A 15676-nucleotide genomic window follows, 5' to 3' on the forward strand; every position below is an offset into this window, starting at 1 on the left:
CTTATTGGCACAGACTACTTAGCTGCAGCTCTGCTTATGTGATGGGCAGCGTTTACAGTCGTAGGAAACATTGTCATCAAGGATCAGAGGGTTTGATTTTGTGTAAAGCAGCTGAAAAACGAATGGAATGCAGGCCGTTCTGCAGATTTAATTGGGAGTCACGGCAGTTGACAGCAAGTCTTTCCCTGGTATAGCAAATCACCTCTCAAATCTCATACATTCAAAAGGACATTAACTGGTTACTTTCATACACAATTTTATCAAGGATCAAGACAGCTCTAATGATCAAAAAGCAGGAAAACACTGCAGTGGCAAACATAACCTATTGTATTATAACACCAAGTGACATTTTGTCTGATCACCTGATCATCATATCAACTGCATTGTGTTAAAGATCCCCTGCAATTCCAATGGGGACATTTACTTATGGTGGAGAGATTAATAAAATGAGCTTTTTCACAGTGATGCAGATCTGCCATAATATGTATTTTGAAAAATTATCTTGATGGCATAAAGGAAATGTTTATTAAAATGCATAAAGTCATATGCCTAACCCTGTAATCTCAAATTAATGTTTGTCTAAGAAAACATCTACACTGGACACATTTTCTTATCCACACATCACATGTATGAACCATTTACAAAAATACAAACATAGAAGGTAGATTTTTCAACAAAGCACCCAAAACAGTAATGGAAGTGAAAGCTGACAAGTTATATTCCACAACTGAATTTAATAATCTTTCATAAAAAGTACTGTCACCATGGTTTTGTCAAAGGTATCCATTCAGGACCTGTAATATATTCTCAACCTCCCACAAGTGTAAAGTTTGCATATCTCCATGGATGTTTAGCCATTAGTAAATTGTATGGTAGGTAGCAGTGTAATGAAAACAAACTGATGAGGTCCATGTTTCTGTTCCAAAGAGCAGCCACATTCAAAAATCCTTAACTCAAAAACCTTTTTTGAGCTCTTACCTTTTCATGTGTTGTTAACAGTAGTGGAAGTATTAAAATCTGACAGTCTGAAATGCAACTGATCTAGCTGCACATCATTACAGACAGCCAGTGGGCACTGGTGCATCAACATTTAGAGTAAACATTTAATTCAAATTCAATCAATGAACCACATACAACAATTATGAAATAAAAGCAGAGATTTAGTGGTGGAAATTACTCTAGCACTGAACAAACAATTGGTATGACCTTGTTGGAATGGATAACTTTTTATATAGCCTTAGTTTGCATATTGTGGCTATCCCCATTCTTTTTTTTTCAGAACAGTTAAAACTGGAACTACAGTAGACATTTAAGGCATTGGAATATGCTAAATATTTAAGACATGACAAGTCATTTTCCACACTTTCTGTATTAGAGAAATAAGAATCAGCAAAGAAATAAATACATATATTGTGGGTTACAATATTAAGGCATTACTATGGCATTTCCTTGGTGCTTGTTTAGGATGCTCACAATATTAGGTTTTGTAATTTACATTATTCCAGACATCATAGCAAAGTATATACTGCTAAATTAAATAACGGAAACCATGTGCAGTCATGCATGACACATTAAATCTAATTCCCCTTCAAATCACAGAACACCATGAACAAGGGGTACAAGTTTAACAAGATGAAAAGACCCCCCCCCCCCCCCCCCCCCCAAAAAAAAAAAAACAGTGAGGAGCTGAGTAAGCTCATGTTACTATCGTACAAAGTCAGTGCAATGCTCAGGTTTACAAATAATTGCTCCCATCTCATATGGGAAAATAACATCACTGCTGCCAAACAGGCAGAATCTGAGCAAATTTATAAAAAAGGAAATAAAAAATATATATGGTGCAGAATCTGATGTATACTTTCAGATTCAGTGAATATAGGCTCTGTAAACTGCTGACATGTCATTGTCAGACTGGTCCAGCGCTTTTGCTCTCTTGTAGACCTGTGGAGAGAAAACAAGTACAAGTTAAAACTGGTAAAGATAGCCCACATCCCTGAGGACAAACCAAATCACTACAATGAACACAGGAAAAACACACTGAAGCAAGCCAACAGGACTTACAAAGGCATGCCATAGCTGTTCAGTCAAATGTGTAGTGAAAGCTCACCACCAATCTTTAAATATATCTGTCACTATAAATCCATTGTACATTTTCTGCAGCCAGAAAGCATCACTCTTTGCCTGCCTGGGTCTGGGTGTCATTTTAAGATGCCTTAACTCACAGCTGCCAGGTATGCATTCTATAGTTTACAGTTAAGTAGACCACTAGCCCCAACTTGCTCTTCTTCAGCGCTGTTCAACCACTTTATTAGGCTGCCTGATGAGGATGGAGGGTGCCTGAATGATTGGTGGTTGAACCTCCTTCCACTAATTCCTGTGAACTGCATCATGTCATTCACCCTAAAAACACTGCTGCATTTCCAGATTACAAAAGACAACTTATAAAAGGCTGAGAGACACAGGGGAGTGACTACACAGACAGTTAAACAGAAACCAGGCCACATGAGGGTTTAAACTGCATTCAATATTACAAAGAAAATAACTGTTTCACTTCAGAACAAAGGTGGAAGAGTATCAGTAGTATTACTGCAGGTTTTAGACTGCAGGTTTTAAGAAACCACTACCCAGACCCTTTAAAATAAGCAGAAAGGGTTTTCAAGCAATCTGTTGCCATGAGAAACTTATTGCTTTTCAGACCCTAGGCACAGAGATCCAGGAAGTCTGAGGGAATCAGATGACAGGGTGGTCTGGACTGTCTTTTATGAATGCAGTATGGTAAAGGGTATCTTCTGATGTTTTCACCAGCCAACCATTTTCTCATTACTGTAATTTTCAAACATTTTACTCTTCTAAGAGCTCAGATATTACTTCCAGCTGCCAATTACAGTATGTGAACAATCAAATCTTAAATGTAAGGTGAAGTACTGACCAATTTTCAGGAAGACAAAGTTAATTCCTGGGATTCAAAACTCCTCACACCACATGAAACCTAAAGGGGGTTCATGTTATTAATAAGCTTTACCATTTTATATGAATAGTGGTAAAATATTCTGACGACACCTTACCTCATTGGCTGCAGCAGCCATGGGAGTTGGGTGGTTGACTGAATCACCCATTGAAATTGCTAACCGGAGATCCTTCTGAATGTGTTTCAAATAGTAATCAGGTCTGAAGTTTCCCTGCAAAATATCTGAAAGGAAACATTAAAAAATGTGAGTAATATGTAAAATGTAAAAGACAGAAAACTACAAACTATTGCTTCAATGGGCATTAATTCAAACATACTTTGGCATTTCTGGTCCAGGAAGGTGCTTGCCATTTGTCCCTGACACAGAATATCCAGGAATGTCTGCTGTGATTGCCCTGTGACTTGAGCCAATGTTAGCCCTTCGGCGATCGTTGCCATGAAACTGCCCTGCACCATGCTTAGGATTAGCATCATTTTTGCAGCATTACCTGCTTCACCTGTTTAAGAGAGAAGAGAGGGTGGGTTAGTCAAATTGTATGAAAGATCATCTATGCGCACCATTACATTTATCTCATATAATTCACTTTACCCAAAAAAAAATCCCACTGTGACTGACAAGCATCATGTACACCTTGCAACTAGACACTGAAAACAGATTATTTTAACACATACCTAAGAAGAAAGATGTTTTTCCCATAGCTTGGAAGCAGCTGCTACAGTCTTCATACAAAGTTCTGTCTCCAGCAGCTAAAATAACCAACATGCCATCATTAGACAGCTGCTGGCTGCCTGACACTGGGGCCTCCAGGAACCGACCGCCTCGGGATGGGATGACCTGGGGACAATGACAATTGTACAGGATCAATGAGGCTGCACTGCTCTCTGGTTATTCACCACATTAGACTAGTCAGCCAAAATCAGCAGCAGCTCAGGCTGAAAGCCTGTCAGGATGTCAGCTCTGTCCAACTTCTGTGGCATAAAACAAGGCATTCAGGTACAGTCGGTGCAGTACAGAGCTCCAGGCAAACAAGACATGAAACTTAACATTACATTATTGTCATTTAGCAGACATTCTAATGCAGACTTACACAAGTTACAATCTTTACATGCTATCCATTTACACAGCTGGATATTTACTGGGTTAAGTACCCTGCTCATGGGTACAGCAGCAGTGCCCCAACTGGGAACTGAACCAGCAACCTTTCGGTTTCGAGCCCTGCTCATAACAAAAAGTGTTCACTTTCTCCTTAAAATGGAGGGTTTTTGGTGTCCTGCGATGCAGATTATGAAGCAGTAACACAAATTAATGGGGGCTTTCAGGCTTTGTCCTTTTCCTCTTTAGCCTTTCACAAGCTTGACGGGTTGCTTCCTTTTCAGTATTCTTCAGCTTCTGAAGTTCATGGTTAAAATAGCACTCAAAATTCTACAGAATGGAGTTTGATACAAAATTACCATAAAAACATATTCCCCAAGAAATAATGCTAATAGGAAAACAAAAACAACATGACTGAACACAGTTTTTCCTTTTTCTTTCCTTTCTTCATATCAAACATTGCCTTTCCAAAGCAGTACTACAGGTGCTGTTACTGCTTTTATGACAGCGATTAAATTTTAAAAATCAGCGGAAATCTGCTTAACTACATATTTTAAAAAGAGAGACCAAAATGACCAGGTTGTAGTGAGCACATGAAACCAGCAATCAAGGTAATACCTAGCTTGTTATGATACCTATAGTAACTTTCCTAACACCATATATACAGTAGAGTTGTTGGCTTACTACAAAAACTACTTATTGCTCCAAAAAGATGACAAATATTCCCATTTTTGGTGATTTAACTTTGCTTTTAGTGATGTGTAATGTATCAATTACACTAAGCATGTCTGTCAGTGTGCACTGACATTAATATGACTTACAAAAATTCTGTTTACCAGCTATATAGGTGAATACTGTTACAGCTGTAATAGGAATAATGGATTGGAACTAATCGTTTTTATAAAGCACTCTGTCATAGCACTGCTCAGGACTAATGGGCAGAACCAGTACAGCAAGTGAAAATTACACTGACACAGTATTTTGGAAAAAACTAATTACACTCAAGCCAGTTATTATAAATCACCTGGTAATTTGCTTTTGCAGTATGATCTCAGGGTCAAAAAATATTTTGTCATTTTCTCATTTCACAGAATTTAAAATTATGATATTTCATATCATGCCTATCCTTTATATTCTGAAGTGTTCAGAATAGCCATTAAAGTAGAAAAACACATTTTTGAAATTGCACAAAACCATACACTTTCAAAAACAGCATTATTCTATAAAGCCAACAGAAGCTCTAGCTTTAGCTCCTCCTCTTTTGGGAGTATTACAGACAGCCTGCTTGTCTTTATGTCCCTGCTAGAGATTCACACACTGTTAAGCAGCATGCCCCTTTCAAGAAAGCAGTTGAGGGATCTCCAACTGTCTTGACAATGCTGCACACCAAGCTGAAGTACTGAGTCTAGGGTATAAGTCTACCATGGAGGCTTTATCCATCTTTCCAACATACAGGCACTCTGTGAACCCTTCACACCATTTGCCAAATGCCAAGAGCAAGCAGAATCACTACCGGATGGAGTTGAAGGAGACAATCAGCTTCTGTTCTTCAGTGTATATTTAATGTCTATTAGTCTGTTAGAATGTCTATTAGAGTGTGCAACATGCCAAGACTAATGAACCCTGCCAGGATCATTCCCCTTTTATTGCTTTGAAGCACAATTTTTTTTTTTTACATAAACATACCAAGAGCAATGAACACTCAACTTAGATTGCTTGGTCTCAGTTCTTCATCAAGCTTTGTGCCTTCTGATTTATGAACGTAAGACCTCAGGTTTATGCCATTTCCCCTATTTTTAACTTGGTCTTCCTGTCATAGTAAGGCGAAACCTTCTTAGATTAACCCTATGAACACTGCCCTACTATATAGTGTTTCTTGATGTTGGGGCACTCCCCTCAGTTTTGGCAGATTACTTAGGATGTGTGATAGCTATCCACACATGCCATATTTTGTTCAGACCTAATTCTTCAAATGGGAAATCCCACCCCATGAAAGTAGGAATGTGATATGCCCTTTAAAATGATGTAAAATAATTTTTGCTTGTTGAAAAATATGTTTACTTGATTGCCCCTCCAAAAGCAAATGTGTAATTTCAGTTTGTGCTATAGAAAGAGACAGCATAGACTGTCTGGATTGTACACATACAATAATTGCAATTGAACAGATAATAAATGAAGTAATAATAAATCAGTTTATATTCGTAATATTACCAATAAAAAGAAAGATAGCTTTCACTAACTGAATTTGCCCACAATCTACATGGTGAGCTAAGGCGAGAGAGGCACATCTGAATACACTGCAGTAGTCAACATGAACATACAATCCTGTTATTAACTGACATCTGACTGAACACCATGTTAGACGCACGTTTCTGGTAGATTGCAATAAAAAAGTTTCTAAGTGCTGAAATGACCAAGGTATTAAACGGAGAGGAGCTGAAAAAAAAAAGAGAACCACTGGTGATGCAAAATATAGGCTGACTTTCAGCTGCTCTTGATGAGCCAATTTTACATTTACTGATGATGTGTTAATGGTCTGAAGTTAACACCTGTGAGGCAGATTTTCTCTTTGGTTGGGTGAAGTTGCAGGGTCACTAGCCACTCTGGCTGGTGGTTCTTGCATGAAACAAAAATGGATCAGGGCCTACTGTGTTAGTCAAATACGACTTGTAAATCGCAAGATGCTCAAACAAACACTCCTTTCAGTCCGGTTCCTGTTTTGTTTTTTACTGTAAATCAATGCAGCAGGAAGATTCAGCTTGATTCAAAAAAATTCAGTTTGACAACCATGTCTGCCACATCAAATATTTTATTGGTAGCTCTACCATCCAATTAAAATGTGTAAAAATCAGTAACTACACTGAGCAAACAGATGGCAGAGAAATGAAGACTATGTTCCGAATGGTACATGTCATCGGAAACAAAGGAGAAACCCCAAATTTGAGTGGCTGTGCAAGTAAATCTGATCATCCTTCATGGATTATTTATTTTGATAATGTCTGGCTAGCTAACTAGCTAGCTAGCTAGTAGTCGTGACAACCATTACTGTGGATTCACTGTCAGCTTTACCTGTAAGGTTCTCTTGCTGAGCAGCTGTTTTAGCTAATATACAATGTTGCTACCATATAGACTACATGTGTGCCTCACCAGATCCAATTAAAATATAACTTGATTCAGAAATTATTTTGGCTGGTGAAAAATTCACCCTAGTTAGAGAACCAAAAACTTCCAGACACACTGTCACACTGGGCAAAATAAATGGGAAATTTCTATGTGGGGGAGAATGAGGTAAACTCATTTGACCACAATTTCCTTCTTTCAGGTAATGGGGGTTAATATCCGTTTTGAATATTTCAACATATTGCAGAAACCTTTTCACCTGAAACAATGCAGAATTCTGCTGACTCCAATAATGACCTTTGCTCACGAGAGTTAATCTCCTCACATTTTCATGCCAGCATCAAACAACACTCAATTTTCACAAAACAAGTTAACAGCTACAAGATTTCTGTTCTAATAATGTGACATTGCCAACCACAACTTAACGTGCAATGGACACTGAAAATACCACATTAGATCCCTCACATCTATCAGTTCTATTCAAAACTTCCATTATAAGAGCACAAAATTTCATTAAAAGTTTTTCTGCCACAAACCTCCATTACTTTACAAAGTCACTACAGCATCAATGCATTATGATTATAAAGAAATACAGATAAAAAATAAATCTGGCAAGCTTAACCCACCTGGTAAAGACTACCGGTGAACTGGTGAAAACAATTTTAGACCATTATCTGTAGTGATACTCACCTGTGACAGTTCATTGATCGTTTCTGGGTCAACAGTAGACATTTCAACATAGCATTTCCCTGGTTGGATTCCCTGAAGCACACCACTGGGACCCAGAACTAACTGCAGACAGAGAAGTAGGTGTATGTTTACACACATATACAAGGGCACATGCCCATCTGAACACCTCTTCCTTCTCCACTTTACTTTGAAACATGAAAAATCAATCCAATTAAATAAAAAATACATCTCATTTGAGAATGCCGCCCCCCCCCAAAATGTCTCCAAGAGGTAGCACAGATGGCGGATCAGAAATGTAACCTTCAGTGACAAGGATTTTCTGCTTACATCTTTTGCAGCTTTTGGGTCTGAAACACAGGAAAAGGTTATATCACACATGGAGACAACCTCTGCTGGTGTTCGTCCTAACCTGGCTCCCTCCTGAATGAACAGGTCACACTGTAATGGAGATCAAAGTACATAATAAATACACTAGTTAGAAAACACTCTACACATTTATTCACACATTCACTCTCTTTGCTCGTTGAAGACCATAAGGCATCCAACTCTGCTTGTCTTTTGCAGTTCTGTGCCCCTCCCCTCAACAGATTCATTTCTTTCAGTTCCTGTTCAACACTCTGACATTAGAAGTTTTAAAAGGGTAAAATTTTTGTTATATAAGCAAATGGAACATTCTATGCAATATACCTCTGCACTCCCATGTGGAATCCCATTAACCTAATGTAGACATAATTTACAATGGCAGAAAATTTAGTCTCTTAATGGAATCAATTACTCAATGCTTTAGATTTTTATCTAATGCATCTGCCATCCCTAATTACAACAGAAGCCACCACTGAAAGGCATAGAGCACATTTTCTAGAACATCTGCATTGCACACTGCAACACATACACAACCTACTTTCCTGAGTAATATGTACCAGCAGCACATGATACATTTTCCAGTCTTACCTTTTCTGCTGTGCGATTCCACACTGTGACAACATGACCCATCTTTAAAAGATTAGAAACTATTCCACTTCCCATGTGTCCAAGCCCAAGGAACCCTATCCTGTGGTAAAAAAAATTCTTTTTAATGATCAGGCTGCAACAAGTACTTTGAAATGAAGCCATAATTCAATGTGTCATTGATCAAGCACTTTACCCTACCATAATTATCCTTAATTCACATGCAAGTCAGTTATGCATTTGGAAGAGTAAGTAGTTTGAGTGACATTTAAACTTCTGCGTTGTTAAAGAATGCCACTGCCATTGGAATAGCTACACTATTTAGTCTACTAGTTACGTTTGCTACTTAAAGTTACTTCAACTTGTGCTCTAGCAAAGATCATAAATTAAAAGCACTAAAATGCTCCAAGTCCATACCGTTTATCTGTGGGTGTGATGCTGCCATTAAGGGCTGTGCTGTCTGCTGCCTGAATAGATGTTGATGCCATTTCCTGTTTAAATACATTCAAACCATACAGCAAGTGTCAAGTCACACCACAAAATCATGTACACATTAATTGATTTAGAATGGTCAATTGAAATTGAACCTTCAAAAAAATAAAAAGTAACAACCTCCTCTATAATCTTCAGTCTTTTGCTGATGGGCTCCATTGAAGAACCTGACTGTGGAGAAAACATTACTCTTGTAGTTTTTCCCCACACAAACTTGAAATTATTAATAGTGGTGGAACATTTACACTGGGTTTTGTGATTTTAGTATAATTGTAATAATATTCAGTGATACTAACAGGAAACACTGAAGTCAGTATAAAGACTAAAAAACTGACCTCGTCACATTTGATTTTATTGAACATTCCACAAATGTTTGCCCTTGACACTGACAGTCTGAATTCCGAATGTGTGGTTTGGATGTTTCGATCCAGTCATTTTATTTTTTGGTACTGAACAAATGATTTTCTGAACCCCAGTGGGGCAAAACAGATTAATTATTCATCATGTGGTATTATGTTTCAGACTAGATAAAACATCTTAGTATTAAATGAATGCTTTCTTCAAGAGGCAAACACTGTATTGTTCAATGAATTGACCTCAAATACAGCAGTTTTTGATAAAAGGAATGACATTTTCAGAAGAAATCCAAGTAAAACTATCTTTTCTGAGAGTTCCTAAAATCTTTACAGAAACACTATTTTCATTACTTCTGCTGTGGAAGTATCTGCCAAATCACCAAAAAGACAGCATTCACCAAGGAGTCCATCTACACTATATGGACAAAAGTATTTGGCCACATCCGTTTATCAGGGTTTGGGCTAGGCCCCTTATCTCCAGTGAAGGGCTTAATGCGTCAGCATACCAAGACATTTTGGACAATGCTATGCTTCCAACTTTGTGGCAACAGTTTGGGGAAGGCCCTTTTCTATTTCAACATGACTGTGCCCGAGTGCACAAAGCAAGGACTATAAAGACATGGTTTGATGAGTTCAGCGTGGAAGAACTTGACTGGCCAGCACAGAGCCCTGACCTCAACCCCATCGAGCACCTTTGGGATGAACTGGAACGGAGATTGACAGCCAGGCCTTCTCGTCCAACATCAGTGCCTGACCTCATAAATGCTCTACAGAATGAATGGGCACAAATTCCCACAGAAACACTCCTAAATCTAGTGGAAAGCCTTCCAAGAAGAGTGAAAGCTGTTATAGCTGTAAAGGGGGACTAACTCCATATGAAAGTATATGTATTTGAATACAATGTCATTACAACGTAATGGTCAAGATGAATACTTTTGTCCATATAGTGTATATACAATGCCAATGTGATATGGTCTGCTATTGAAGGCATTCCTACAAAGCTCAGGCATATAGTTCTAAAAAAGCATTCTACAGCCTAGCGAGCAAGTTACTGCATCTTACCTTCTCAGACTGGCTGAGCAGGAAGTGATGGAAATATGGGTCATCCTTTACTTGCTACAATGGGAGAGGTTGAATGGGAAATTTCTCTACACAAAATTTCTAATCTGATAAAGTAAAAAATATCTACATTCAAAAGATACTGAATAAAAACACGTAGGGTACGTAAGCTCCACTTTGGAACAAGGTGCCTAGAATATGTACCCATTAACAGAAATCTTAGCACAGAAACGTCTCATAACTGAACGATGAAAATGTTAAACTAAGCACCAAGTAGTATCACCACAGAGCTTACAGTATTCCCATTTTTCTTGGTTAGATATTAAGTATAAGTGCAGTGTTCTGTCACTGACAATCAAGAAAGAAATGACCAAACATAATGTCATATATTCATTACCAGTGTTTGTAAAACACTCTCTCTAATCAGGGGCAGCTTTATCACCTACACTGCTCTCCCATTTGTATCGTGAAGCTGTTCCAGTGACCAGTCGTTGAACAGAAGAAGGTTCAGGGTCAGAGACAGTTAAACCCTTAAGGGAAAGAGAGAAACATTTACCTTCTCATATAAAGTGACTGGATATCCCATTTCACCTTAAGGTGTCATTCATGTCTTACTATACTTGTCAGGGTGCAGAACACGCTACCACAACATCTATAGAAGGACTGAGAGAGTCCTTTTAAAAAAAAAAAATGTGAAGAATCTGAAAAAATGATCTTCAACAAAAACAAACTCAGGACTGATTGATATAGCAGGATTCCCCAGCAGGTGGAGAACAATGGCCACTGAATAAGCCTCATTCAAGAAGCAAAACTGCCGGTTTCACTAAAATTGGCAAAAATGTTCACAAAACCAATGAATTATCTACTAACCTTTCCATCCTTCTGAAGACTGATGTGTTTGTGAGAGAGTAGGTCTTCTTCATCTTCCTCTAACATGGATTGCACAGACTTTGTAGGACTTCTTCGCTTTCTCCCATCAGCTGCAGTTGATTTGTTTTTGTCTTCAGAATTACTATAATTATGTGATGCCTAAATAAAAGATTGCTTAGGTGAGCAAATAATGTAACAATATGGTATACAGTAATGTTTGGCCAGAAGTGTGACATACTTTGGGGAACTGGGTATGGAATGGTACAGGGAACTGTTGTTGTGCTTCATATCTCACATGAACTGCATCAGTATGCTATATAAACCATCAAACATAATAAGCAGATAATGTCAGGATACTGATAAAGGATCATCCCTTATCCAATTCTGGTACGCCCCACTGAGACTTTCACTTTGAAGCATTTTTACATACTTTTGTAATGTGGAGATTCAAACATATACTTCTCATTATAAATGTATTTTATATCAAATTAATAGTAGTACCATACTTGTTCCTTTAAGCATATCTTATATGAATTTTTTTTGTAATATTCAACATGCAGTGAAAATCTTGCTGTCAGATTTGAACATTTTGTCTGCCTAGATACGCACTGTGGCCTTTGATGATGGCTGACTACTGATGTACATTTTTTTAATTCTGAAAATATGATTATGAATATAAAAATCTCATCTCTACTTTTGATTGTGCAGAAACGTTAATATGAATTTCTAGAATCTACAGTATGGGCACTGTCAATTATTCCTTTTGACTCCCAGAAAAGTCCTAATGCACAACTCATGTGAAACACTACCAATGTCCTCTTACAGAGGTGGAACACATTGTTTGTTTTAAACAGACTAGAGAATGAGTTCTGAAAAGACATGTCACCTGTTCTTTCCCCTTGGATTTCCTCAAGAACTCCTCCACTGCATCCACTGCCTGCTGGAACCGTTTGCCTTTGTTAATTTTGATCATCTCCTCTTTATGTGGGTGGTAAGGCTTCAGCTGTTCCACCTTTATCCAGGCACTGAAATGTACCATACAACAATACATTAAAGCAAAGAATGTTTCCAAGCTAAAAATATACCAATTGATGTAGACATGCACACAACTGTCTGCTTGGTTAAAACTTTAAACAATTATAATACTCACTGATCTTCAGTTCCAAAGAATTTCACAAAAAAGCATTTTTTGCCCCTTGGTTTCTTCAAATCCTTCGGGGGACTTACAACCTTATAATAAAGAAAAGGGAAATGTTTACCATTGTGCAATGAACAGGGCCTCCACTGTGAGGCAATCCCTCTTGTGTGGTCGCAAGCTAGCCATACTTAAAAGGATAAACATTCAATTGCATGACCACTGACCGGTAGCTAACGCCATTGGTCTTTAAAACTAAATGCGTAGTACATACAACTCGGCTATCTAATATATCCAACATGCAGCCAGCTATACAGTATTTTAACAAGCTAACCAGAGAGATTTCAAGAACTCACTTTTCCAGGCCAGGGTGGATACCGTCCCAGTTTTCCCCTGAAACAAGTAATGCAAATGATCAGTTTACAGATGGCTATCAACACCGAGAGGAAGAGGAGAACTGGGTACGTTAGCTAGCCAACGTAGTTAAAATTACAAATAGAATGTCATCATTTACACCGCCTTTTGTACCTGGTTAAAGCTGACTTCATTTAACTTTCTATCTAGCTAACTTACCCACGTCGTGAAAGCAAGAGTAACAAATCACAAGTTACTTAGGAACAGTGTGTTGATGTATCTCATTAGCTATTTAGCTAGCTAGTTATACACCAATTTTCAGTTATGGTGTGGCTTTTATTTTACACTCACGAAAGGTAGCTGCCCAGTTAGCTAACCACTCCTTGTGTCAGTGTTTGAATATCAGAAACTAACGTTAGCTATGTGCCTACTTAGAACGCTAGCTAGCTCGCATAGTACAAATTAAATATTGACGAACACAGCATCTCGGAATCGTGAATATCAGTAGAACTACTCAAACCACATCTTATCGAAGTAATTCATCGTGCGTCATGATTACAACTGTTCATAATCTAGCAAAATGGTAAATTGTCTCACCAAACCAAGTCCCCGATTCTCAGGTGCACACTCGCCATTTTGAGACTACCAAAGCACTAGCGACGACTGTCGAACAGCACCCAGGGAAAAAGAACACACCCACTTCGGTCACATGATTCACCATCCCGAACGAAATCTGTTTTTCTAACATAATATTTTCTGTGTTTAAGGGTTTTCGGGGCGTACCCCACACATACAGCACCGAGAATTAAGACATATTTTGGGTGGCCCACAGAAATAACAATGATGCCCTTACTGTACATAGGTGCAAGCATACATACAAGCAGACGCTACCATAATTTACATTGTACACAATTTTATCAACATTATTCATTTATAAAGTTGAATATTTACTGAGGCAATCTGAGTTAAGTAAAGTAAATGGCACAACAGCAGGGCCGCACCTATGAATTGAATAATCAGCTTCGGTTTCGGTCCTATCTGTACCATCTAACCTTATTTAAATATCCTTACAGCACATTTATTTACAAGCACCGGTGCTTTGCCGTACCAATTTCTGCTACTGTGAACACTGAAAAAGGATCTGTGCTACTGCACAACTTCATCTGCCCGCATCTGCATTTTATTCAGTGCGTGTATGTATGTCTGTGTACATTTGCTACATTGGGTTTCACGGATTCTTCTGTGTATAATTTCAACACATGAGGTACACCTAAAAATATACTGTAACAGATTTCAGTATTTAAAAAGACTAAATTACTCACATTTATATATAAAATTGCAGTAACAGGTCTACATTTGTTTTCATCAATGTATCTCTGACGCAAACATTTTCTGTAAGTCATGTGTTCTCCATAAGTGCACTAATTGCAAAAAATAAATAAATAAAAAGGGCAAAAATGTTTATATCAATATGACACCAACGTAAAATGAGCAAATTTACTCACATTACCTTGCACACTAAAGGCACATTATTCCAGATTAATGCTGCCCAGTGTTCTCTCTGTCCTTTTTAGTAAATTGGTTCTGAGGTTTATCATTTTAGCATCTCAACACAGTGTGCTTTCTCTTTCTCACTCTCTTTGCAAACTACTTCACATACAGTGCTGAAATGCTGTGGGAATAACAACTAAAACACATTTGTTGTAAATATATTTGAGTAAAACATATTTGTCGAAGAAATGCATTCAATGTTTGTGCTACTTTGTACATTGCTTTAAAATGAAAATTAAAACCTTCAGAACTCTGATCTTGTAGCCTAATACAGAATGAACACCAAGTTTGATTACAGTATGTGGACATATGTACAATATATGCTTCTATCTTGTAGGATTCAGCTGCTGCACACACCAAGGATTAAAACATCAATTCCATAAACACAGTGCTGTTTGGTCTCCACAGCCACAAGTGCTGCTTCGTATTATCAATGTAGTTAATATTTGCTGTTGCTATTCTTCACTGTCACTTTCCTCTCCTTGTAATAACTATAAGTTCAAAATTTATAAGACGACTTGTTGGGCTAATACGGTTCTTAGTACACACACACACACACACACATACACATACTGCATTCAGTGAGGCAGTGGCGCTCCAGTGGAAAAAATGTCAAGCTGATAGGGCATGGAACACTTTTTTTACTTTAAAGATGTCAAATTCAGCTGTGCTACAAAAGACCACAGACTGGGAAGGCACTTTACCGCCACTTTATAAAATATCAGTTTCACATTTGAAAATCAATACATCGGAAAGATGAGAATCTCTTAAAATTATATTGTAAAAGAATAGAGGAAATGTTTTGTACATCTGAGCAAGTTATCTTTTCATGTACCATTTCAACCTTTTCACTGTGGAAGTTCGCGTTTGAACAAAATTTGACAAAATTAAGGGTTGCCAGATGCGTTGTTAAGTACAAAATGGTTTTAATTTTCAGCATTTTAAGCGGGTTTCTATTGTTTTCCCATCATCCCTTTAAGGCTGTGAATAACTAAGCATTGACGTGGAGAAAAAGTATTCACAACTGTGGTGCTGACTCA

At 37.9% G+C, this 15676-nt stretch overlaps 1 protein-coding gene across 2 annotated transcripts; it reads right to left on the reverse strand.

Moving 5' to 3' along the window:
* Positions 1 to 1669: 1669 nt before the first annotated feature.
* Positions 1670 to 13720, reverse strand: LOC118779087 (putative oxidoreductase GLYR1). 2 transcript variants are annotated; one of them, XM_036530976.1, is made up of 16 exons: positions 13683 to 13720; positions 13088 to 13124; positions 12747 to 12826; positions 12483 to 12621; positions 11597 to 11755; positions 11173 to 11256; positions 10730 to 10783; positions 9432 to 9482; positions 9237 to 9310; positions 8823 to 8922; positions 8199 to 8309; positions 7872 to 7973; positions 3641 to 3803; positions 3286 to 3465; positions 3066 to 3190; positions 1670 to 1941 (listed from the first exon to the last, which is right to left on the reverse strand). In XM_036530976.1, the coding sequence occupies exons 1-16, from the start codon at positions 13718 to 13720 to the stop codon at positions 1867 to 1869; spliced, it is 1572 nt and encodes a 523-aa protein (XP_036386869.1). In that variant the 3' UTR covers positions 1670 to 1866. The 2 variants fall into 2 exon arrangements, with proteins under 2 accessions (XP_036386869.1, XP_036386877.1); XM_036530984.1 differs by lacking the exons at positions 10730 to 10783; positions 11173 to 11256.
* Between the last annotated feature and the right edge of the window lie 1956 nt (positions 13721 to 15676).

This window comes from Megalops cyprinoides, chromosome 1, assembly GCF_013368585.1.
Source record: "Megalops cyprinoides isolate fMegCyp1 chromosome 1, fMegCyp1.pri, whole genome shotgun sequence".
Classification (NCBI taxonomy): domain Eukaryota; kingdom Metazoa; phylum Chordata; class Actinopteri; order Elopiformes; family Megalopidae; genus Megalops; species Megalops cyprinoides.